Source organism: Somniosus microcephalus, chromosome 6 (assembly GCF_052327205.1).
Source record: "Somniosus microcephalus isolate GS21.2 chromosome 6, FLI_Smic_1.0, whole genome shotgun sequence".
NCBI classification, from domain to species: Eukaryota; Metazoa; Chordata; class Chondrichthyes; order Squaliformes; family Somniosidae; genus Somniosus; species Somniosus microcephalus.
In genome coordinates, this window is record NC_140992.1 from 11,869,293 (window position 1) to 11,894,431 (window position 25,139).

At 50.8% G+C, this 25,139-nt stretch overlaps 1 protein-coding gene across 8 annotated transcripts in view; it reads left to right on the plus strand.

Moving 5' to 3' along the window:
- The window catches only part of LOC147115454 (TRAF2 and NCK-interacting protein kinase-like), a 218,749-nt gene that overhangs the window by 150,227 nt on the left and 43,383 nt on the right, over nucleotides 1-25,139 (plus strand). For 5 of the 8 annotated variants that reach the window (XM_085989722.1, XM_085989718.1, XM_085989719.1 and 2 more), the window contains 6 exons: nucleotides 3,471-3,662; nucleotides 16,820-16,984; nucleotides 18,035-18,295; nucleotides 21,121-21,227; nucleotides 22,326-22,561; nucleotides 23,648-23,745. In XM_085989722.1, the coding sequence (XP_085845848.1) occupies nucleotides 3,471-3,662; nucleotides 16,820-16,984; nucleotides 18,035-18,295; nucleotides 21,121-21,227; nucleotides 22,326-22,561; nucleotides 23,648-23,745 (1,059 nt within the window). Of the gene's footprint in view, nucleotides 1-3,470; nucleotides 3,663-7,360; nucleotides 7,721-16,819; nucleotides 17,000-18,034; nucleotides 18,296-21,120; nucleotides 21,228-22,325; nucleotides 22,562-23,647; nucleotides 23,746-25,139 lie in introns of all 8 variants that reach the window. The other 3 variants (XM_085989725.1, XM_085989723.1, XM_085989724.1) reach the window with 3 other exon arrangements.

Below are 25,139 nucleotides of genomic sequence, written 5' to 3' on the forward strand. Positions count from 1 at the left end.
TCTGTATCTAACCCGTGCTGTACCTGCCCTGGGAGTGTTTGATGGGACAGTGTAGAGGGAGGTTTACTCTGTATCTAACCCGTGCTATACCTGCCCTGGGAGTGTTTGATGGGACAGTGTAGAGGGAGCTTTACTCTGTATCTAACCCCGTGCTGTACCTGCCCTGGGAGTGTTTGATGGGACAGTGTAGAGGGAGCTTTACTTTGTATCTAACCCGTGCTGTACCTGCCCAGGGAGTGTTTGATGGGACAGTGTAGAGGGAGCTTTACTCTCTATCTAACCCGTGCTGTACCTGCCCTGGGAGTGTTTGATGGGACAGTGTAGAGGGAGCTTTACTCTGTATCTAACCCGTGCTGTACCTGCCCTGGGAGTGTTTGATGGGACAGTGTAGAGGGAGCTTTACTCTGTATCTAACCCGTGCTGTACCTGCCCAGGGAGTGTTTGATGGGACAGTGTAGAGGGAGCTTTACTCTGTATCTAACCCGTGCTGTACCTGCCCTGGGAGTGTTTGATGGGACAGTGTAGAGGGAGCTTTACTCTGTATCTAACCCGTGCTGTACCTGCCCTGGGAGTGTTTGATGGGACAGTGTAGAGGGAGCTTTACTCTGTATCTAACCCGTGCTGTACCTGCCCTGGGAGTGTTTGATGGGACAGTGTAGAGGGAGCTTTACTCTGTATCTAACCCCGTGCTGTACCTGCCCAGGGAGTGTTTGATGGGACAGTGTAGAGGGAGCTTTACTCTGTATCTAACCCCGTGCTGTACCTGCCCAGGGAGTGTTTGTTGGGACAGTGTAGAGGGAGCTTTACTCTGTATCTAACCCCGTGCTGTACCTGCCCAGGGAGTGTTTGATGGGACAGTGTAGAGGGAGCTTTACTCTGTATCTAACCCCGTGCTGTACCTGCCCAGGGAGTGTTTGATGGGACAGTGTAGAGGGAGCTTTACTCTGTATCTAACCCGTGCTGTACCTGCCCAGGGAGTGTTTGATGGGACAGTGTAGAGGGAGCTTTACTCTGTATCTAACCCCGTGCTGTACCTGCCCTGGGAGTGTTTGTTGGGACAGTGTGGAGGGAGCTTTACTCTGTATCTAACCCCGTGCTGTACCTGCCCTGGGAGTGTTTGATGGGACAGTGTAGAGGGAGCTTTACTCTGTATCTAACCCGTGCTGTACCTGCCCAGGGAGTGTTTGATGGGACAGTGTGGAGGGAGCTGTTGACTCCTACCCCAACAGAACATTATAATTTGATAATATAGCATAAATCTGCACAAGGAGGAGTGAGACAAAGGGGCTAATTTCCAATACTATGAGAAACCTTAACCCAAAGACCAATTTTAGAAGAGTGTGGGCAGAATTAATGCATCTCATAGGCATTGGTTGGTCATGAATTTATATGACTTTATTTCAGTCACGCTTCTCGCTCTGAATCTCTGCTGAAGGGAGTCAGGGTGGGGTTTAATGAAGATTGAATCTTAATTCCTCACATGGGTTCTGGTCACCTCTTGTCACGATTTCCACCACTGCCTCAGCATCTCCGCACTGAAACCCTCGTCCGCCTGCAGGCTCAATTGCTCCTCATTGGCCTTCCAAACTCCACCATACATCAACTCCAACTACAAACTCTGCCAGTGCTCATCCTGTCCATGCATTAGGTCCCCCTGACCCAATGACTTCCATCCACCTCCCCGACACACGGAATTCAAAAACCTTATCCTCATTTACACTCCTTCCATGGCCTCTTCCCTCCCTATGTTTCCAATTTGCTCCAGCCAATGTACCATGGCATTCGCTCTAATCCTGGAACCCTGGCTTCCTTTCCCCCCCCCCCACCCCCCCTTCCTCTCCTCCTCCCCACCTCCTCCTCTTCCCCCTCCCCTTCCTTTTCTCCTCCAATCCATCATTGGCTGCAGAGCTTCACCAACTTGTCCCTGCACTCTGCAACTCCCCCTTGAGCACGCTCCTTCTCTTCCTGCCTTTTAAGACCTTCTCTAAACAGGTCTTTGACCATGCCAGAGTGAGCCATTTTGCTTTACTGTATCATTCCCGCCTCTGAGTCAGAAGGTCCCGGGTTCGACCCCCTGCTCCAGACCGTCCCGGTGAGTGGGGATCGGAGTCCCGGCTTGGCATTCCGGGTCGACACCCAGCGGGATACTCCCATCCGGTGGCTGTGGATGACCCTCCCCTCTCATCGTATGGGTTGCGGGAGCCCAGAAACCCCTCCCGCCGTATAGGAATGACCCCCGCCCCAACATCAACTGGGGAAAAGATGGTCACGGCCATGGAAGGAGTTTTTTTTTAAACTCGTTCCTGGGATGTGGGCGTCGCTGGCAAGGCCAGCATTTATTGCCCATCCCTAGTTGCCCTTGAGAAGTTGGTGGTGAGCCGCCGCCTTGAACCGCTGCAGTCCGTGTGGTGAATATACTCCCACAGCACTTGTTCCCGGACAAGTGTTCATGCCGCGGCCTGTCAGACTGTTGATAAGCCCGCGAATCCTCCCACAGCTTCACTGTTAAACATAGAAGATAGGAGCAGGAGTAGGCCATTCGGCCCCTCGAGCCTGCTCCGCCATTCAATTCGATCATGGCTGATCATCCAAATTCAGTACCCCATCCCAGACTTTTCTCCATACCCCTTGATCCCTTTAGCTTTAAGAAATATATCAAACTCCTTCTTGAATATATTTAATGAATTGGCCTCCACTGCCTTCTGTGGTAGAGAATTCCACAGGTTCACCACTCTCTGGGTGAAGAAATTCCTCCTCATTTCTGTCCTAAATGGCCTACCCCTTATCCTTAGACTGTGACCCCTGGTTCTGGACTCCCCGACCATCGGGAACATCCTTCCTGCACCTAGTCTGTCCAGTCCTGTCAGAATTTTATAAGTTTCAATGAGATCCCCTCTCATTCTTCTAAACTCCAGCGAGTACAAGCCCAATCGACCCAATCTCTCCTCATACGTCATTCCTGCCATCCCAGGTATCAGCCTGGTGAATCTTCGCTGAACTCCTTCCATGGCAAGAACATCCTTCCTCAGATAAGGCGACTGTTCTGCAATATTCTTAAATGCTCCAATCCCATATCAAGCAAAAGGAGGTTCAGTGCCACTTTTGTCAAGCTTATTGTGCCTGTTGTCTAGATATTTGGATGGTACGAGTTAATGAAATTGCTGTGAAATTTGAAGTTAATTTGGAAAATGTCAGTTGCAATAAAATTTAGAACCTAATTGGCAGTAAAATCTTGGACCAAAATCTGTTTGTTTTTGCACGGGCTGGTGGTGGACTTTGGTGAATGCAACTGGGATCTGGCTTTGATCGTAGCTCCAATAGCTTGGATGACATTCTCGTACCTAATGGCGGTTAGATGATTTAGTCATCTCCATTCACGTCTCATTGTACGATCGCGACGCTCTCGTTTGGCGCTAGCGGGCATGGTGCAGGTGTAACTCGCTCTCTTGTGTTTGGTCTCCGTCTGAAAGGAGTATAAGCGGAAGCAGCTGGAGGAGCAGCGGCAGGCGGAACGTCTCCAGCGACAGTTACAGCAGGAGCGAGCCTACCTGGTGTCTCTGCAGCAGCAGCAACCGCTGGACCCGAGGACTGGCGAGAAGAAGGTGCTTTACCACTATAAGGACAGCTTGAACCCAACTGAGAAGCCAGCCTGGGCCAAAGAGGTACGCACTCCAGCTAGTGGCTCTGGGGATTGAGCCTTGGTCCGCTCTTGCCCAGGTTTACCGATGTCACTTTGTGTGCGTGCTGTTGTTGAGTGTAATGTGTTTGGAGTTGGTTGGGTTTGCCGATCGGACATCTGTAGGCCACTCGGTTCCATCCGTTCCCCTTGTTCAATGGCGTATGTTCTGTGGAACCAAGGGGACTGTGTTGTACAGCTATCGGGGACTTCCAGCTCCCTCGATGGTGAACCTAGTCAGGAACGGGTGAGTTCCCTGAAATATTGAGTGTTTGAAAGTGTTTCCTCACTCTCGTCATCGTCTTTTCTCCCCTAACCTCCCTCCCTCTCTCCTTCTTCTCCCCCCAACCCACCCCCACCCCCCACCCCACCCGGCCTCTCCATCTCCTCCCCCCCCCCCCCCGCCTCTTTCCTCCTTCCCCTCCCCCCCCCCCCCGCCTCTTACCTCCTCCCCTCCCCGCCTCTTTCCCCCTCCCCCCTCCCCCCGCCTCTTTCCTCCTTCCTCCCCTCGCCTCTTTCCTCCTTCCCCCCCCTCGCCTCTTTCCTCCTTCCCCCCCTCGCCTCTTTCCTCCTTCCCCCCCCTCGCCTCTTTCCTCCTTCCCCCCCCTCGCCTCTTTCCTCCTTCCCCCCCTCGCCTCTTTCCTCCTTCCCCCCCTCGCCTCTTTCCTCCTCCCCCCCTCGCCTCTTTCCTCCTCCCCCCTCGCCTCTTTCCTCCTCCCCCCTCGCCTCTTTCCTCCTCCCCCTCGCCTCTTTCCTCCTCCCCCCTCGCCTCTTTCCTCCTCCCCCCTCGCCTCTTTCCTCCTCCCCCCTCGCCTCTTTCCTCCTCCCCCCTCGCCTCTTTCCTCCTCCCCCCTCGCCTCTTTCCTCCTCCCCCCTCGCCTCTTTCCTCCTCCCCCCTCGCCTCTTTCCTCCCCCCTCGCCTCTTTCCTCCCCCCTCGCCTCTTTCCTCCCCCCCTCGCCTCTTTCCTCCCCCCCTCGCCTCTTTCCTCCCCCCCTCGCCTCTTTCCTCCCCCCCTCGCCTCTTTCCTCCCCCCCTCGCCTCTTTCCTCCCCCCCTCGCCTCTTTCCTCCCCCCCTCGCCTCTTTCCTCCCCCCCTCGCCTCTTTCCTCCCCCCCTCGCCTCTTTCCTCCCCCCCTCGCCTCTTTCCTCCCCCCCTCGCCTCTTTCCTCCCCCCCTCGCCTCTTTCCTCCCCCCCTCGCCTCTTTCCTCCCCCCCTCGCCTCTTTCCTCCCCCCCTCGCCTCTTTCCTCCCCCCCTCGCCTCTTTCCTCCCCCCCTCGCCTCTTTCCTCCCCCCCTCGCCTCTTTCCTCCCCCCCTCGCCTCTTTCCTCCTCCCCCCTCGCCTCTTTCCTCCTCCCCCCTCGCCTCTTTCCTCCTCCCCCCTCGCCTCTTTCCTCCTCCCCCTCGCCTCTTTCCTCCTCCCCCCTCGCCTCTTTCCTCCTCCCCCCTCGCCTCTTTCCTCCTCCCCCCTCGCCTCTTTCCTCCTCCCCCTCGCCTCTTTCCTCCTCCCCCTCGCCTCTTTCCTCCTCCCTCCCTCGCCTCTTTCCTCCTCCCCCTCGCCTCTTTCCTCCTCCCCCTCGCCTCTTTCCTCCTCCCCCCCTCGCCTCTTTCCTCCTCCCCCCCTCGCCTCTTTCCTCCTCCCCCCTCGCCTCTTTCCTCCTCCCGCCTCGCCTCTTTCCTCCTCCCCCCTCGCCTCTTTCCTCCTCCCGCCTCGCCTCTTTCCTCCTCCCCCCCTCGCCTCTTTCCTCCTCCCCCCCTCGCCTCTTTCCTCCTCCCCCCTCGCCTCTTTCCTCCTCCCCCCCTCGCCTCTTTCCTCCTCTCCCCCCCCCCCCCCCTCGCCTCTTTCCTCCTTCCCCCCTCACCATGTTTTTTTCAGACATGTACCATAACCAACCCAGAGGACAGGGAGGCGACCCCCTCCCAGGTCTCTCTCAATCCTGCCCGTGAGCTGCCCACACGGGTGAGCTTGAGCCAGTGTCCACTCATAGCCTGTGGCTCAAGGAATTAAACTTCACGGGGCTGCTTGGGGAGTTTATCCAGTGAATAACTCGGCCGTTCAGTCTGGCCTGTGTCAGTTGATGCTAACCAGGGCCGTGTTGGGGATCTCCAGCTGTCCTGAGCACATTGGCTTATGGAGGAGGAAATTAGCCAGAGTTTCTGCCTCTGGTCAACACCCAACAACCTCTGCCAGATTGACTGCGATGCCCACGTGTTTGAATAGCATGTGAGATCACTGTCGAGCCTCCCGGCTGGAGTACTGGAGAGGAGGCTGACTTCTCCACATTGAGGTTCTTCAGCAAATGAGAGAAGGTGAGAAAAGAAGGAAAAATGTTTAACGGTGTGACTGGTGCCGCGGTGATGTCATCGCACTTCACTGTGATTGGTTGGAGCTTCCAAACCTCTTGGAGCGAGGTCAAAATCGCTCTACCGGGAGTAGGATCGCCAACTCTGATTGGACGTACTCCTGGAGGCTTCATCACATGACCTCCAACCGCCCCGCCCCCTCGTTCCTGCCATTGGTCGTCCATCCTCGTGGGGTCCCAACTTCCCACAGCCAATCGGAAAGTGAACAGCCTCTTCATTACCCAATGGGATGAATCTTGATTGTCAGTCAATGCGTCTCTTTTCCCCCCGTCTCCAATGTTGTCTTAACTAATAAACAAAAGTGTTCAAAAGAATTTCAATTTTTCAAAACATAGTTTTTTTTTTGCCCCTATGATTTTTCTCCCGGGTGTTGGTCGCGGCAGTGTCCTGGAGATTAGTCTCTCATTCCTGGAGACTCCAGGCCAATCCTGGGGGGCTGGCAACCCCAACTGGGAGGAGGACACCTCTTTGAGATGGGATGGTGGGAACTTCCTTTGGGACTTCAGTGGATGAATTCACTAACCTGAATTTACACCACACTTGACCGGACTTCAGTGGATGAATTCACTAACCTGAATTTACACCACACTTGACCAGGAAGGAACGCTGGTCTGGGCTGAGGTGGCGAATCTCAGCCAGGCCGGGGCGGGGGAATAACTGGAACTAAGATACAGATCAGCCTTGATCTGATTTGAATGCCAGAACATACTCGAGGGGCTGAATGGCCCAGCGTCCTTTTCTCGCCCCGACTTTAAGAACATCAGCGCTGAGCTCACGGTGCAGACGGACCAAACTCTACCTGCTGCGAGCGATAGAGGCGCCAACTCCGGTTGGACTGTGTGCGTTTCATCGCATGAGCTCCTGCCCCCCCCTCCCCCTACGCGGCACTGTCCCCCCACGCTGCTGCCATTGGTTCCCAACACGTTAATTGGTCAATAATGATGGCTACAATACCTGAAAATTTCAAGACCGAGACCGATAAATCTTTGTTGGGCAAGGGTATCCAAGGTAACGGCAGACAATTGGAGTTTAGGTACAGATCAGCCATCATCTGATTGAATGGCAGAACAGGCTCGAGGGGCAGAATGGTCTCCTCCTATTCCTATGTTCCTATCTTGGGAGGCAAGTACTTCTCATTCACATTATGAGCCCTCGGGTTTATTGACGTGTCCCCATCGCGGGTAACATGGCTGGTGTCGGCCCCTGTCTGACCAATGTGAAATATGTAGACTTGTTCTAACGCCGCTCTGATTTTTATTCCAGGTAGGTGTGAGCTAACTTGTTTTTTTTTTTGAATGAATAATTCTGTCCTCCCGACCCAGGTACAGAAGCGGTCGCTCAGTAACTCTCCTCGACGACTACCTAAACAGGCACAGTCAACCACTAAGTGGCCATCGTCCAATGACGTCTCTGAGCAGCAGCCCGTTGGACGATCGGCGCCCCAGTTAAAGTTCGGCCGGCACCTCTTGGCCTCCAGTTTCCTTCCCTCCGCCCTGATCGACGGACGAGGCTCGCACCAGGTGCCCTCCGCGCGGGTCTCCTCAGGGGCAGCTGGAGCGGACCAGGCCGAACGGGAGCGGTCTCGGGAGCGGGCGCGGTCTCGGGGGCGAGCGCCAGCCAAGCAACAGCCGCTGACGGAGCTGGTGTTCGAGTTCGGACCCGACGGAGTGGTGAAAAAGAATGTAAAAGTCTCCACAGCAAATCGGCCAGGGCATTCAAATGAATACATCTTTACGATGGGTTACGGTGGGGTGGTTAGGAAGGTGAAAAGAAAGCCGGCGACGAAAGCTACAGGGCACCTAGATTACAGATTCACAATGAAGCCTGGTGGGGTGGTTGAGAAACTTCTAAAGACTCCTGGAATAAGAGTGGATCCTGATTATGATGTACAAACTCATGAAGAGGGAGGATCCGATGAGAGAGAGCAAAGACCTTTCTCACACTATTCTGCCGGTGATCAGGATGGCTCTCTCTCTCCACCATTTCCTCATAGTTCGTCCCCCGATGATCACAATGACTGTTTCTCTTGTTCTTGTCCGGGGTCTTTTCTTAGAGAGATGGCAAATTTTCCACCTTGCAAGGAGAATTCGGGCCACGGAATGTCTGACCTGAAGGTCCCTCATCTCAACTATATGCAGCCTTTAAAAAAGAGGGAAGCTTTGGGGTCCAGTGTACCCAACCTTGCTGCTTTGTGCACCTCTTCCACCCCTTCTTCTCCAAGCGTGTCTCGCTCTGCTTTCCCCATTTTCTATTCCGCTCACAATAGTCCTTGTAGCTCTCCTGTGCCCTTTCACCACCTGCAGCCTGATGTTTCCTCAGACTCTCCTTGCTTCTCACCCCAGCACTCCCCAGAGTCGTCTCATTCCAGCGGCTCTCCCACTCACTGCAGCACGTCGGTGGGTTCTTCTGCGCACTCCACCTTGGTGGGATCGCGCCACACTTCCCCGTGCAGCCCTCTTCTGATGCGGCGAGTAATAGACAGCTCGACTTTGACAGCAGAGTCTGAGCACCTTCGGAACAAAATGCGCCATAGTCCAATATTTAGGTTGGAAATTGATCCAGAAAGTTGCCCAGAGAGGAAGAAAAATAACCCTTCCCCCCAATCGGCAGGTACTCCAATGAACAATCACTGGTGGTCCTCCCCACTATCTCCAGTGTTCTCTGCAGATACCCATCTCTCTCAGTCTTACCCTGAGAGGAGTTTGAGGCAGTTGCAGATTGCAGAGCCTCCCGAAGGGCATCGCTCAACTTCTGATAATAGTGATTTGAAAGTCCCGACTCCATGCTACTGGAGATCTGGTGCTAATGGATTAAACAGCAGTCAACAGTCTTTCATTCCATATGGACCTTCAGGGTCCAGTTCACCTATTCACTGTACCTCGTCCCCTCACTCATCTCCACGAGGGTCTCCGAATTGGTCTCGGCGCAACACTCCTGCTAACGCTCCTTGCATTGCTGAGGATCAATCCTTCCAATCCCCATCTACCTCCGCCCAGTTGCTCGGGCAGCTTTGCCCAGATTTGTTGCCTGCCCCTTCCATGCCTTGTTCACACAATTTGTTGCCTTGCTGCCCTCAAAGTGCTCCCCAAACCTCCTCTAACTCCGCTCGATAATGACCTCTCTTAATTCCCGAGCAACCTCTCTCTCTTCCCGCCTGTTGGCCACTATGGCTTCAGGTCTCACTCAACTTCTGACTGCACTAATGACCCTATTTGGCGACTTGGTGGATAACCACCTGGAGTGGGGACACCCGAGCGTCCGCACCTGTTCGTGAGCCGGGAGAGTCCCAAAATATTGGACACAGGTGAAGCTTCCTGAATCTTCCCAGTGGATGCACAGAACAGTCATTGATTATTTATTCCAAGGCCCATGTTATAGTGGTGTCTCCTTAAAGCTGACCTGGTTTCTCATCTTGTAAGCTGCTATTTCGAGTTTAAAGCCTTTTGGGTGAGGAGGGGAAGCCTCAACTTAAGCGATGTTTCTTTCTGAATTGGAAAAAAATGGGGAAAAAATATAAAAACTTGTATTTCTACAGCACCTTGCATGACCTCCGGACGTCCCAAAGTGCTTTACAGCCGATGAAATACTTTTGGAGTGTAGTCACTGTTGTAATGTAAGAAACGTGGCAGCCAATTTGCGCACAGCAAGCTCCCACAAACAGCAATGTGATAATGGCCAGATCATCTGTTTTTAGCGATGTTGATTGGCCCAGGACACCGTGGAGAAACCCCCCCTGTTCTTCTTCGAAATAGTGACCGTGGGATCTTTTATGTCCACCTGAGAGAGCAGACGGGGCCTCGGTTTAACATCTCGCCTGAAAGACGGCTCCTCCGACAGTGCAGCGCTCCCTCAGTACTGCACTGGGAGTGTCGGCCTGGATTGGAACTTGAACCCACAACCTTCTGACACAGGCGAGAGTGCTACCCACTGAGCCACGTAAATATTAGCTGAAATTAAACTTAAATCATGCTTTTGTTCACCGCTCTTTCTCCTGAAGAGCTAGTTCCTGCATCTATCCAGGTCGCAGGAGCTGGTAGTCAACCTCTAGTCTCACCCCGAGCAGAAGCAACATCAGTCAATGAAATCCCTCCCCCCCCCCCCCCCCCGCACCCGCTATTCCAATAGGCTATCCCAGCATGAATTCCCTGGTTCCCAAGTCCGATCACCAAAAACGGAAGTAAAAATACATCCACCAAATTATCTCTTAAATAAAACTCCCAACAACAGTAATGTAAAATTTAATTTCAACTAGGCTTTCCCAGCATTGGGTTAATTGGGGAAAAGCCATCATGGATGACCCTGATACTGCTGAGTGTGAGTCAAGGGAAGTCCTACTTTACATTACATCTAGTCTATAGCACAGAAACAGACCATTCAGCCCACCTGGTTCATGCTGGTGTTTATGCTCCACATGAGCCTCCTCCCACCCCACTTCACCTAACGCTATCAAAATATCCTTCTATTCCTTTCTCCCTCATGTGTTTATCTAGCCTCCCCTTATTCGCCTTACATGCTCCCTGTGGTAGCGAGTTCCACATTCTCACCACTCTCTGGGTAAAGAAGTTTCTCCTGAATTACCGATTGGATTTATTAGTGACTATCTTATATTTATGGCCCCTATTTCTGATCTCACCCGCAAGTGGAAACCTCATCTCTACGTCTACCCTATCGAACCTCTTCATAATCTATCATCAGGTCACCCCTCAGTCTTCTCTTTTCTACAGAAAAGAGCCCCAGCCTGTTCAATCTTTCCTGATAGGTATAACCTCTCAGTTCCAGTATCATTCTTCAGTCCTGGTCTCTCGTAGAATCACCGCATTGAATGTTCTGTGCAGTCACGATCTCCAACTTTTGTCAGTATTGATTCAGAGTAAGGAACACACTGCCTGTTGTCCATGGTTATGTGATGTGCTAGCCTGCTATTTCATTACTTTTTTGTTCCCCAAAAATTGTTGCTCATTTCTTGGGAATATTATTCCCCATCTTTACGTTAAAGTTGAGTGTTACCTGATTCCTTTGTGGCACATTCTGCATGTCCCTTGCTTTTTAATTGTCGTGCCAAAACTGGTGTGTCTTCACATTTCAGTTAGAAGTGGTGTGGAGAGGGTCGGGGACGGGATACGTTTGTCTCCTATCGGTGTGTCCCCACCTCACGGACGGTGCTTGGGGCTCCTTGGTGCTTTGCCTGTCCCACTGCTTGAAACCGGCGCTGAAAGATGCCAAACTGGAAGTTGGCCACTATTACTGGCCCATGTTGGTGTGCCAACCCAAATACAGGCTTGGAGCCGTGGATCTCCCAAGTCTTGGTGGACACGTGGGGAAGGAGGCAGTAGACCTGGGACGAGTCTATTTCAACCCACTTGTCTATTCCAATATTGCCCTGAATATCCTGTTCTTTGGCCCTTCCTCTTTCTGTTTCCTCCTTTCTGATTGGCCTACGTGGTTCTCTTGCTTGTCTGGGCCACCTTCACCACAGAAGGCCTTCTGTATGCTCCTCTCGTCTCTGTCACTATAGCTCTGCACTTTGACCACACTGCCCCCCCCCCTCAAAAGCTTCTTATTACAGGTTAACGCTTTCATACAACAGTGCAATCTCTGACGATTAATGCAAAGTCCAAGCAGGGATACGTATCCAGTGACAGGACTTTGAGGAGTGCAAATCACTCCTAGTCATCCGATTCCTCGCGGGATGAAGCACTTCTTTAAAAAAAAAGAAAGGAAAACCCCCGCCCTATAAAAAGAAAAGTTAGAGCTCCATACGTTCTTTAGACAACAATTTGGGATTGGGTTGAATAATGTTGATGGAAATGTGTGGCAGCAAGAAACCTTGGAATCCTAGGGAAGAGAGTGTGGGCTTATCAGAAACTCTGCTAGATTGTTTCACATCGTGGAGTAGATGTATTCAACAGAAATATGGCTTCGGAAGGTCAGTAGACAATGGAGCTGAGCAAGCAGCATTTCAATTTGGTATTTTACCTTTTTTAGAATCTAGTTTATTTGCTCCCCTTTTGCTTTCTCCCCTAGCGACAGCATCAACCGCCCTGGCCACCCAATACGTTGCCTGAGTTGTCACTCTTAGTACTTCAGCCTTAGCAATCAATTCAGGCCCAAGTAGGGTTTTAATTCTCCCCAGCGCCCCCCCCCCCCCCCCGCCCTTCCCTAGTCCAGAGACAATCTGAGGCCAATTTTATTTGACATATTACAGGCCCTGGTGGACTTGGCTAACTCGAGCCAGAGCGGGGATTGAACCCGAGACGTGGTTGGTCCAAATGGCTCGGTGCCAACAGATGGTACATCACCCGCTGAACTAACTGGTTCTTTGTCTGCCATTGTTTCTACTTAAGAGAAAATTAAAGAACAGTCTTGCATTTCTCCAGCGCCTTACACGACCTCGGGACGCCCCAAAGCGCTTCGGCCAATGAAGCACTTTTTAAAGTCTGGCCAATGTTGCGATATGGAGAAAACGCGGAAGCCAATTTGCACACGGCAAGATTTCATAAATGACCAGATCATCTGGTTTCTTTTGTGTGATGTTGGTTGAGGGATTAATAATGGCCCCAGGACACCGGAAAGAACTCCCCTGTACTCCTTCGAGTAGCATTGTGGGGATCTGTTGCATCCACCTGAGAGGGCAGCCTGTGTAAAGACATTTCTCCTCCCTCTCCGTGACAATTTTAGTGATCCTTCATTACGTACTCGCTGCCTTCTCCTTCCCCATTCATTCCATTAAAACTTGTCGCTAGTGATCAGTGCCTTCCCCAAATTGTTGCAGTGCTTGACCTTGTCTGCTGATCTTCAGCCTGTTCAGCGTAGAAATATTTCTGATGGCACCTTTGTACTTCTCCCTGTTTGCTGTTGTACTAATACCAGTACTCCTGCATTGGGGACTTCACCATTGGAGATACTAACTTGAGAATGATGGGCTGCAATTAAATTCATGGGGCCCACAACACTTTAGTAAGGAGCTGATTGCAAACCTTCAATAGGATCTGGAAGTGAATCTCAAAGCTTTGTTCATTGCAAACCAATTTGCATATACTACAACAACAACTTTCCATTTACGTAACGCCTTTAACATAGTAAAATGTCCCAGGGCATTTCACAGACAAAATTTGACAGTGAGCCATATAAGGGGATATTAAGACGGGTGTCCAAAAGCTTAGTCAGAGGTAGGTTTTAAGCAGCGTCTTTAAGGGGGAAAGGTTTAGGGAGGGAATTCCAGAGTTTGGGGCCCAGGCAGCTGAAGGCACGGTCACCAATGGTGGAGCGATTAAAGTCGGGATGGGCAAGAGGCCAGAACTGGGGCAGCACAGAGACCTCCGAGGGTTGTAGGGCTGGAGGAGGTTACAGAGACCGGGAGGGGCGAGACCATGATTAGATTAGAAAGTTAATGTCTTGGGGGGGAAAATGGTCACATGACAAATTGGTGGGCATGGTTTTTTTTTATGCAGCTCAGCAGTTGTCTTTTTTTAATGAATGTTCTTCCTTGAATTGAGGGCTAAGGTAGGACAGCACCTGAAGTGTGGGAGGGGACGTGAGGTAAATCATACAATAATGATTAGATTGACACCAAGCTTGGTTTTTGAAAGCCTGTAGACTACAACAGGTAGAGATGTGAATGGAGATGAGGGGTTGAGCTTCTTCGGCAGCATCTCCCAAACCCGCGACCTCCACCACTTAGAAGGACAAGGGTAGCAGGCGCCTGGGGAACACCACCACCTCCGATCACACACCATCCCGACTTTGACATATACCGGCTGTTCCTCCATGGTCACTGGCGCAAAATCCTGGAACTCCCTCCCTGATGTAAGCCCCCAAAGTGCGGACCAAGTGATATACAAGGTCGACGACACCGGCTTGTTGTAAGAAAGACAGACCCAATAATTGAAGTCAAAACGGTTTACTCAGGCCTGAGGAGAGCCTCCAGATCACGTCTGAATCGAACTCTAACAAGCTTCTCAAAGTCCACACAATTATACACATTTTCCAATCCCCCCTCCTTCAGAGATCCAATCGATTTAAAAGTTTATACATTAATCACTAACTAGGAGGGTCTAACTTATACAAAATAGCCTATAACATAAGTTTCACTTTTCACTGAAGGGGCCTGTAGACCCTCTGATTTCTTGGAAATGAGTCATCCAGGCCATGTGATTTCTGAAAAACGAGTCACTCCTCTCCTGGCCACTACGAAGTTTTGTTTTCCAGAAAAGGGTTATGTCAGTGTCTCTTTTTGTAAGTTTCATCTCTCTAAACTGGTATGGTCATTTCTGCAATTAAACATAGAATAATTAGTACACCTCATCTTTACACATTTTGCTGCCGCAATTGCGTTCTACTAAACGTGCCCTGTTACGCTCATTTTTTAATCTTACTTCACCTAACAGCACAGTGGGAGTACCTTCACCACACGGACTGCAGCGGCTCAAGAAGGTGGCTCACCACCACCTTCTCAAGGGCAATTAGAGGGTGGGCAATAAATGCCAGCCTTGCCAGCGATGCCCACATCCCGAGAATTATTATTTTTTTTAAAGATTTGAGGTCCTGTGGAAGTACGCGTTAGTGGAGGTGATGGTCTGTTGCAATCAGATTTTCCAAGGGCAAGAGTTTAGTGACCATTACGAATTGTCCAAAGACTTTATAAAAAAAAAAAATTGTTCTTTCAAAACATTTGAAGGTGCGAGATGTGAATAAGAGATGGAAATGTTTTTGGGCTTAACCCAAAGGCAACTTTATCCTGCTGATGCAACCTGATCACTTCCAGGCCCAAAGAAGGTCATTGCAGCTCCTGTATAAGCAGAAACTATTGGAACTAAACAGATTCACCCACTTTGAACCAATTTGCTCCTTGCTGCCATTTTTCATATTAAACACTAATTCTGGAGTTGATTATCGGGAGTCAAGTCTGGGTAAAGCGCATTGATTTTTAACACTAACCCCTGCTTGGTGTAGGGACAGGTGAAAGTCTACGGTGTTGGGCTTTAAGGTGACGCTAGATACGCATTTGGGTGGTGGGTTTTATCGTGGAAAGGGAAACTTCCTGATCTTTTTTACCACCCCCCCCCCCCCCCCCTTCCAAGAATGAAGATGCAAGGCGGCTTTCTTCAGCTGTGACCTACGGATGAAGACTTGTTGCCTATCCTGAGATCAGGGTGGTTTCTGGTCTTCTGGAGAGCTGAGGCTGTAGGTCAAAGACTACAATTCGCAAAACATGCCAAGCTGAATCTTGCATCCTCCCAGCACGCACGCCAAAATGACTGGACTCTTTCCGTGTGCGGCGGGCACAGAATTGTTGGACTTCCTGTTTCAATTTGAATCACTCGGAAAGCAACTTTCAAGTTGGAAGTCAGAAGCTAAAGTTTGGAAGGGTTTTTATCTCTGATTTTGATCGGTCTGGAACACTGAAGAATAGTGCCTTGCCTCGTCAGATGCAGCTACGAGCGTGAAACTTTCTCTTACTATTTCCGTCTCCTCTTGGGCTGTCGAGGGTTGTGGATTTGATTGGCCTTCCTGGTTGGAACTCCAACGTCTGGGAATGCTCGTCTGAAGCTGTTGGGAATTAGTAACTGGTGCCTGAAATTTCTGATTTGCTTTAAATTCCTCATTTTATTCCGTTCGATTCATAACTGTACCGCTTGACTGTCAGCCTGCGCTACCAGAAAGATTGGCCCCTTCCCATGGGAGGCTAGCAATGACTCTGTGGATGAACGCTGGACTTGTTCACGTGGCATACCTCTGTTGGGTGTTTCAGCGGCGATGTCGACCCATTTAAAATAAGCTAACACCCATGTTAAAATAGCAGATGTGGCCATGTCCCGCGAACGGGTTAAGCATTCTCTGCTAACGTTGCAGAAGGTAATTTCCGGGCGATTGTCTTGTGGCACAATGCGAGGGGCCCAGATTGGGAACATTCACAAATGGTGACTGAAGAAAAAAAGATGAGTTTAAAAGCCTTACTGGTTCTAGTCCATTACTCTCCCAACACTCCAGGAATTGTGCGGTGTGTCTAATTACTATCAGCTTCAGACGGGTTGGTACCACGTATTAATCATCTTTGCCTGGTCTTTTGGTGCGCTGTATTTTGGTGTCTGTTACCAATCTACTTTTGAATACGTAAGGACATTCATTGTATAGCTGGTGCCTGCAATGCACTTTAAAAAAAAATCTGAAGCAGAATATTTCAAACCCTTGGAATATCTGGAGATTTTGACGCATCTCCGATCAAGGATGTAAAATGTAACATAATTCCAGCCATCCTAGATTCTTGAACTCTAGACCAAAGAGGCCCCTCAAGATCTGACATTTTGGGATCGCTCCATTGTAGACCTCTTCAGTAGTGTCTGCCAACTCCCCTGTATTTTATCCCCTAATTTGATTTTGTATTTTGCGCGAGCTTAGACCTGTGGGTGTCAGTCGGCTATTCGACTTTGGGGGTGGGCACCTTGCAGACCAGACTGAGCCGCGAGGATACATTGTTTTCCCCTGCCCCTGTCCGTGTCGAAGAGGACTGGTTCCAAACTGGGGAAAGTTACATTTTCTAGTGATGTGGCGAGGAAGAAAAAAAAATCTCTGATGGAATTGTACGGAGAGTATCCAACCCGAGAACAGCGGGCTGAATTCCAAGGCCTCCCTGTGCCCTCTTGGGTACGATAATATTGTATTCTGCTTCAGGTTAAGAGGAGTGTTGACAGAGGTTTGCTATGCAGGGTTGGGAAGATGTTACTTTGAGGTCGCTAACAATGCTCTTTTTTTTCACTTCCCCCCTCCCACTTGCCTTTCAGGTGGAGGAACGCTCAAAGTTAAACCGGCAGAGTTCACCGGCGATGCCGCATAAGATGGGGAACAGGATGTCCGACCCAAGCATGCCACCTCGCTCTGAGTCATTCAGCAGCAGTGGAGTGCAGGCTGCCCGAACACCACCAATGCATAGACCTGTAGAGCCCCAGGTAGCAGAGTCCAAGGTTCCTACACTCTTCACTTGTTGCATGTATGGGGGCGAGCTGGTTGAAATATTATGGGTTGGTGACATGTCTGGAAGGCGCTATGCCTGCTTCGCAAGCTTACGTAGAATATTACAGCTCAGAAATAGGCCATTCGGCCCCAACTGGCCCATGCCGGAGTTTATTCTCCACATGAGTCTCCTTCTTCATCTAACCCCATCAGCATATCCTTCTATTCCTTTCTCCCTCGTGTTTATCGAGCTTCCCCTTAAATGCATCTGTGCTCTTCGCCTCAACCACTCCGTGGTAGCGAGTTCCACATTCTCACCACTCTCTGGGTAAAGAAGTTTCTCCTGAATTTCTCATTGGATTTATTAGTCACTCTTATATTTATGGCCCCTAGTTTTGGACTCCTTCTCTAAGTCTACCCTATCAAACCCCTTTATAACTTTAAAGACCTCTATCAGGTCTGTTCAGTCTTGCCTGATAATTATAACACCTCAGTTGTGGCATCATCCTTTTTATTTGCACATTCTCCAGCGCTTCTATATCCTGTTTGTAAGCTTCTACTGAGGGGGTTTGAGACTGATGGACACCAGGTCCGATACAGCCCAAGTTGGTCTCAAGTCTTGCTGGGAATCCTATTCCCCTCCACCCCACCCACAGCAGCTGGATCCTGGAGACCCGGGAACTCCAAACAGGATGACTGGAGAACTGAATGGAGAAGCATTTGGAAGATGGGGGTTAGGAAGGAATTAAATGCAAGGTTAAAGAGCAGGAGGCAGGGTCTTTTAGGAAGACTTTTGAAGGCAGGTATTATAAGACGCCTCGTCTCCCCTCTTTACCCCTCTCCTACCACCACATCATCATTGCGTCCAGCTGCTTTTTAAATGATTCTAGAGTTTTAGCCTCCATTTTTTCCATACCCAGAAACCCTTTTCCATGTGATGGTCACCCTTTGTGTGTGACAGACTCCCTGACTTCGGCCTCAAGTGTGGCACGAGGTAATGTACGGATTTACTGATCTGGGAGGTAATTCTGATTTCTTCTGCATAGGTCCAAGTAGCTCACCTGGTTCCTCTGAAACCCCACAGCACTTCCATGACGGGCTCCCAGTCCCTTCACGAGCAGCCAACTAAGACTATGTCCAGTGCTTTCCATTCGCAAGAGGGACTAATGTCGCATCGCGGCGAAATGCCACGGCAGAACTCCGACCCTACGTCAGAAACCCCGCCCCTCCCTCCCCGCATTGGGTCAAGAGAAGAGAAGTATGGGGGCAGCGCCTGGCACAGGCAAGAGGAGGACACCCCACCCAAGGTAATCAACCGTTGTATGTCTCGTCTCTCTGCAAGGCTGCATTGAGCTCTATGAAGGCAACAAGTAGGGTTGCCATCTCTGGTTGGACGTTGTTCCAGGGGGTGTCATCACATGACCTCCAACCGCCCCACCCTCCCGCCATTGGTCGCCCAACACGTCCATCCTTGCGGCGATTCGCCTTCCCACGGCCAATCGGAAAGCCAACATACTTTTTTTTGTTACCCAATTGGATGGTTCTGGACTGTCGGTCAAACAGCCTTTTCCCCCTTACACCGCCCCCCCCCCCCCCCCCCCCCCCAAATCTCCCAATATTTTGATAACTAATAAATGAAAGTGTTAGAAGAAATTGAAATAAACCACAATTTTTTTTCTCCCCGGGTGTTGCTCGCTGCAGTGCCCAGGAAGTTAATCTTTCATTCCTGGAGGGTTGGCAAGCCTAGGACCAAGAGGTACCATGTATGGGTTCTATCAGCATTGGACTCTGATTTCGCCTGGTCAGTCACTTCCTTCTCTAGCACCTGTGGTAGGATGTTAGGCTGACTCTCATACAGTCTAAAGGGGTGAGATACCTGGAACTAAGTTGCCAGTACAGGTGAGGAACAGGACAACACAATTCTCGGAGTTCTCCCAATCTCCTGCCTTAACTTTGGCCGGAATTCCAGGTGATTTTTTTTGTGGCCATTTATGCTGTTTCGTCGGGGGGGTTCTATTGCGCTCTCACCAATATAGAATGATACGGCTCAGATGGAGGCCATTCAGCCCATTATGCCTGTGCTGGCTCTCTGACAGAGCTCGCCAATTAGTCCCACGCCCCCTGTTCTTTCCCTATAGCCCTGCTGATTTTTACCTTTTCAAGTATTTATCCAATTCCCTTTTGAAAGTTACTATTGAATCTGCTTCCACCACCCTTTCAGGCAGCGCATTCCAGATCATTACAACTCGCTGCGTAAAAAAAATTCTCCTCATCTCCCCTTTGATTCTTCTGTCAATTATCTTGTATCCGTGTCCTCTGGTTACCGACCCTCCTGCCACTGCACAAAGTTTCTCCTTGTCTACTCTAGCAAAACCCTTCTTGATTTTGAACACCTCTATCAAATCTCCCTTAACCTTCTCTGCTCCAAAGAGAACAATCCCAGCTTCTCTAGTCTCTCCACTTCATTGAAGTCTCTCCAGCCTTCAGAAGCAAAATGCCGGTCCTCTTCAACCTGAAGTGAAGCTGATCATCATTTTCGGATTAGGAGGAACGTGATTTTGAACACCTCTATTAAATCTGCCCTTAACCGTCTCTGCTCTAAGGAGAACCTCTTTGGACATGCCAGAGTTTCAGGAAGGAAACTGTTCTAGTGTCTGAAGGGAGCCACAGTTATTAGAGATACCTTGCAAGAAAGCATGGGGGAAAAAAGGCGAAGTAATTGGGTGGGTACGACCAACAGCTTTCTCCTGCCTGGAAGACATTGGCAACAGCCCCCGATCCCTTGCCCAAGAGTCAGTCTTCATGTGTGAGGATCGGGGAATCTGTTCCGTTCGAGTTCCAGCTTGGATTATTAGGTGGCACTCTTGCACGAGCCAGAAGGTTTGTGGGCTCGAGCCCCACACCAGGACTTGAGCACGTGATCTAGGCTGACATTCCAGGGCCGTGCGGAGGGAGTGCTGCACTGTCGGAGGCGCACTGTGCTGTTAAACCCAGACCCTATCTGCCTGTTCCATGGGGTTCAGGTCGGTGTTTGAGGTTCGGGGCCTCTGCGTAAATGGCATTCGGGCTGATTCGCTGGGGTTTCTCCGCGGATCCTCCGCCACCATTACAGCAGACGATGGGGGGGGGGGGGGGATGTCCCCTTCTGTGGAATTTCAAACCTCGGTGTGCGGAAAGTGGGGAGTTACCCTGGTGCCCTAGGGGCCCAACATTCCTCCCTCCTGCAACACCACCAGAAAGCGGGCTAACCGAGCGTTCGTTCCACTGCTGCTTGTGGGGTCTTGCTCTGCACAAAATGGCTGCCACATTTACCTGCACAACGAGAGCCACTGCACGTCCATGTGCTTGATTGTAGCTGAATGAAGCGCTTTGGGACTTTTCTGAGATGGGATTAGGAACAATATAAAGATAACTCTGTTCATTATCTCTAAGTCACTAACTGGTGGAAGCTACAATCCTCCTCATGCCTCATGGGGCAAGTGAGACACTTCAGGGTAAAACCCCTTCCCTATCACCCAGTATAAAGTTCAATTGGAAAAAAAACTCCCACTTGGCCCATCTGACATCAGAGCATTGTTTCCAGTCAGGGTTCAGCCACGGGAACAGGAGGAGGCCCTTCAACCCCTCGAGCCTGTTCTGCTATTCAGTCAGATCATGGCTATTCTGTACCTCATCTCCATTTACCCGCCTTTGCTCCATATCCCTCGATTCCCTTACCCAACAAAGATCTATCGATCGATCGCTTGAAAATTACAATTGACCCCCAGCCTCAGCAGTTTTTTGGGGGAGAGAGTTCCAGATTTCCACTGCTCTTTGTGTGAAGTGCTTCCTGACATCACCCCTGAACGGCCTGGCTCTAAATTTTAAGATTCTGCCCCCCTTGCTCTGGATTCCCCCACCAGAGGGAATAGATTCTCTGTATCTATCCGACCAAATCCCTTTATTAGATCTCCTCTCAATCTTCCATGCCAATGTTAAAATTGGATTCCTGTCCCACGCTAAACCTTGGATTTCTCTTTCCTTTTTTGGCCAATTTAAAGACCACAGTATCGCCTCTTCCCCTTTCCCACTTCTGCAGTACCCCCCACTGGCTCTGTATTGTTCACCGCGATGTTTAATTTTTTATACTCAGGTCCCTCAAAGGACAACATCCATTTCCCCAGCGCCTGGCCGCAAGAACTCTCCAGGAAACGGCAGCGGATTGGCTAATCGGCCCAGTGCCCAGCCAATAAGAGCAAGGTAATGGCAACCGAGGAAGGATTGATCTGGCAAATTATTCCTAGGCCGTTGGGAAGTATCGTAACAAAAGAGCTTGGATTCCCGGTTTCAGTTGGGGTGCTACAAGGGTACAGCAGTGCCGTGGTCTTGAGTGTTCCGTAGGTTGCGAGTCAAGATGAACTCGGTGAATCTCATAACCACAAGAAATATTCGCAAAAGAATCCTACGGCACAGAAGAGGCCATTTGGTCCACTGTGGCTGTGCTGGATTGTTATAAAAGCCCAACTGGATCGCGACTGCCCTTTAGGGGTAGGGAACCTGTCATCCTTACCTGGTCGGTCGTGGCTCAGTGGCCGCACTCTCCTCCGAGTCAGAAGGTCGTGAGTTCATAGTCCTCACTCCAGAAACTTGAGCACATAATCCAGGCTGACACTCCCAGTGCCGCACTGTCGGAGGTGCCGTCTTTTGGATGAGACGTTAAACCGAGGCCCCGTCTGCCCCCTCAGGTGGATGTTCAAGATGCCATGGCCACTATTTTGAAGAAGAGTGCGGGGGAGTTCTCCCCGGTGTCCTGGGCCAATATTTATCCCTCAACCAGCATCACTGAAACAAATTATGTGGTCATTTTTCACATCGCTGTTTGTGGGATCTCGCTGTGTGCAAATTGGCTGCCGTGTTTCTTGCATTGCAACAGTGACGACACTTCAAAAAGTACTTCATTGGCTGTAAAGCGCTTTGGGATGCTCCAAGGTAGAGAAAGGTGCTATAGAAATGCAAGTTCTTTTTGTATGAACCAGTGCTGCACTATGTCACCTTTCTGCATTAACAGTCAATCACTAGCTGCCCGTCTTGAGGGTTGGGTAATAAGTGGGACCTTGTCAGTTCGCCCAAGAATATCCATGCCCCCCCCGGAGTAAGGGAGAGAAAAATCAGCCAGGCTTCCCGCTCCTGGTCGCTGCCCAGTTTGCACTGCTGGGAGGTGTGGGTGAAGGTTGTGTGTGGGAGCTTTCTCTGGAAGTTACCACTATGATCCGTGATGTCCGTCGGTGGAGATGTTCCCAGAAGTTTCTCTTCAGTTGAGGACACTGAGACGTGACTCTTCCCTGGTTTCCCTCACAGTAATCCTGACCTGCGGAAGACCGAGAACCTACTGGAGACCTCCCTACACCGCACCAGCAGTGGGAGCACTTCCAGCTCCAGCACGCCCAGCTCCCAGCCCGGCTCCCAGAGCGGATCCCAACCCGGCTCCCAGAGTGGATCCCAGCCCGGCTCCCAGAGTGGATCCCAGCCCGGCTCCCAGAGTGGATCCCAACCCGGCTCTCAGGCTGGCTCCAATGAACGCAATCAAATCCGAGGTAAGAGAGACCGGGGAGGAGGGAGGGAGGTAGGGGAGGGGAGGGTGTGGAGGGGGGGCTTAAGGGGACGGAGGGGTGGGGGATGGGCAGGGGAGGAGAGGGGCTGCGGTAAAGGAGGGGTCAGGGAGGGAGGAAGGGGAGCGGTTGGGGAGAAGAAGTTGAGGGGGAGGGACGGGGTTGGGGAAGCAGGAGTTGGTTGGGGGAGGGGAGAACGGAGGGAGTGGGCAGGGGTGGAGTGGGGGAATAAGGGAGGAGGGGTTGGCAAGGGGAAAGGGAGGAGAGTGCGTTTGGGGGGGGAATGAGGTGAGAAAGGGGGCGGGGCGATGCGAGTGAAGGACAGGGGGGTGTAGTATTTCGATTGGGCAGGGTTCAAGGACACCTCCTTGGGCAGACGTGTTTTGTGCGGAGTTTCTCTCCTTCCTTCCTCTTTCCAAAGTTCCGGCAGAGTGACATGTGTGGGAATGATGTCACTGGGCAAACGTCACGCTATCCCAAGAGGAGCAGGAGGTGGGGCAGGGGAGGCCCCTGTACAAAATGGCTGCTCCCAGGTTGCCTCTAGCGAATATTGGACGGGTCGACATGTAATGTCGTGAATGGCCCTCTGCCCGTCTCTGACTCTGGTTCTCCTGCAGCAATTAGTCTGTACGCTACACCTCGAGAATTATGGGCCATTGCAGTTGAGGCAATTTTCTTCTTGCATTCCCCCTCCTCTGGCCAGCTGCAAAATCTCCCCGGTTGCCATGGAGCCGAGGGGGCCAGCCTTTGGCTCAGATAGCATCATCGTTCCACCATTGGCGGCCGTGCCTTCAGCTGCCTGGGCCCTAAGCTCTGGAATTCCCTCCCTAAACCTCTCCGCCTCTCTCCTCCTTTTTAAGATGCTCCTTAAAACCGACCTCTTTGACCAAAGCTTTTGGTCACCTGTCCCTAATATCTCCTTATGTGGCTCGGTGTCGAATCTTGTCTGAATACACTCCTGTGGAGCGCCTTGGGATGTTTTACTACGTTAAAGGCGCTATATAAATGCAAATTGTTGCAGTTGTGTATATTTGTCTGGGTGTTCAGTGTTGTGCTCTTGTATTATTGCAGGAACAGGCAAGCCTGAAGGATCACCAGTCCTGCCACACGAGAGCTCGCGGGTGAAACCAGAAGAGGGACGCGAGCTGACCCGGCCAGGGAGACCCGCTGTAAGTCTTCACCAAACTTTGCGCCAAACTCTACTTCCCCTTGCAGTCAGAAACGTAAACCCACTAACAAGTCTACTCGGTGGACCGGACGCGCTTGCTGCCTGTAGAATGCGGCACTAATTCTCACCTAGTATCTATCTTTAGGTCGTAGAATCATACAGCGCAGAAGGAGGCCGTTCGGCCCACCGTGCCTGTGCCGGCTCTTTGAGCGAGCTCTCCAGTTAGTCCCCTACACTCCCCCCTGCTCTCTCCTCCATTGCCCTGCTAATTTTTTCTTTCACCTCCATGAAGCTGATTGGATCGGATCAGTTCCTTCCCACCAGTTACGCGGAGAGACGGGAGAAGCCGAAATGGCCTCTATCTGCACTGTGGGTTTTCTGTGATTCTGTGAAGCTGGGATTGTTCTCCTTGGAGCAGAGAAGGTTTCAGAGGGAGATTTAACAGAGGTGTTCAAAATCATGATCTGATTTGATAGAGTAAATGAGAAACTGTTTCCACTGGCGGGAGGGTCGGTAACCAGAGGACAACAGATTGAAGGTGATTGGCTGAAGAACCAAAGGGGAGACGAGGAGAATGTTTGTTTGTTACGCAGCGAGTTGTGATCTGGAATGTGCTGCCTGAAAGGGCGGGGGAAGCAGATTCAATAGTAACTTTCAAAAGGGAATTGGATAAATACTTGAAAAGTAAAAATTTGCAGGGGTATGAGGAAAGAGCAGGGGGAGCGGGAATAATCAGAGAACTCTTTCAAAGAGCAGGCACGATGGGCCGAGTGGCCTCCTTCAATGTTGTATGATTCTAGGTAGACTATGACCATCTCCTTGGCCCAACTATTCATAGAAACCTAGAAGATAGGAGCAGGAGTAGGCCATTCGGCCACTTGAGCCTGCTCCGCCATTTAATGAGATCATGGCTGATCATCCAAATTCAGTACCCTGTCCCTGCCTTCTCCCCATATCCCTTGATCCCTTTAGCCTTAAGAAATATATCTAACTCTTTCTTGAATATATTTAATGAATTGGCCTCAACTGCCTTCTGTGGTAGAGAACTCCACAGGTTCACCACTCTCTGGGTGAAGAAATTCCTCCTCATCTCAGTCCTAAATGGCTTACCCCTTATCCTTAGACTGTGACCCCTGGTTCTGGACTCCCCCGCCATCAGGAACATCCTTCCTGCATCTAGTCTGTCTAGACCTACTGGGCCATGTACAGTATTTTTCAACTTCTTGATTCCTCAGTTTCGTTCAGTAAATAAAAGCCAGTGATCTCCTGAAAACATAGTAAGAATGGGATGAGCAGAAAACCTGGCGTTCAAACCCACCCTAGCTCGGACACCGTGTGCCATCCAGTGGGCAGGGAGGTCCCACGTCTGTGCGGAGTTTAATTGAGCACAGCCGG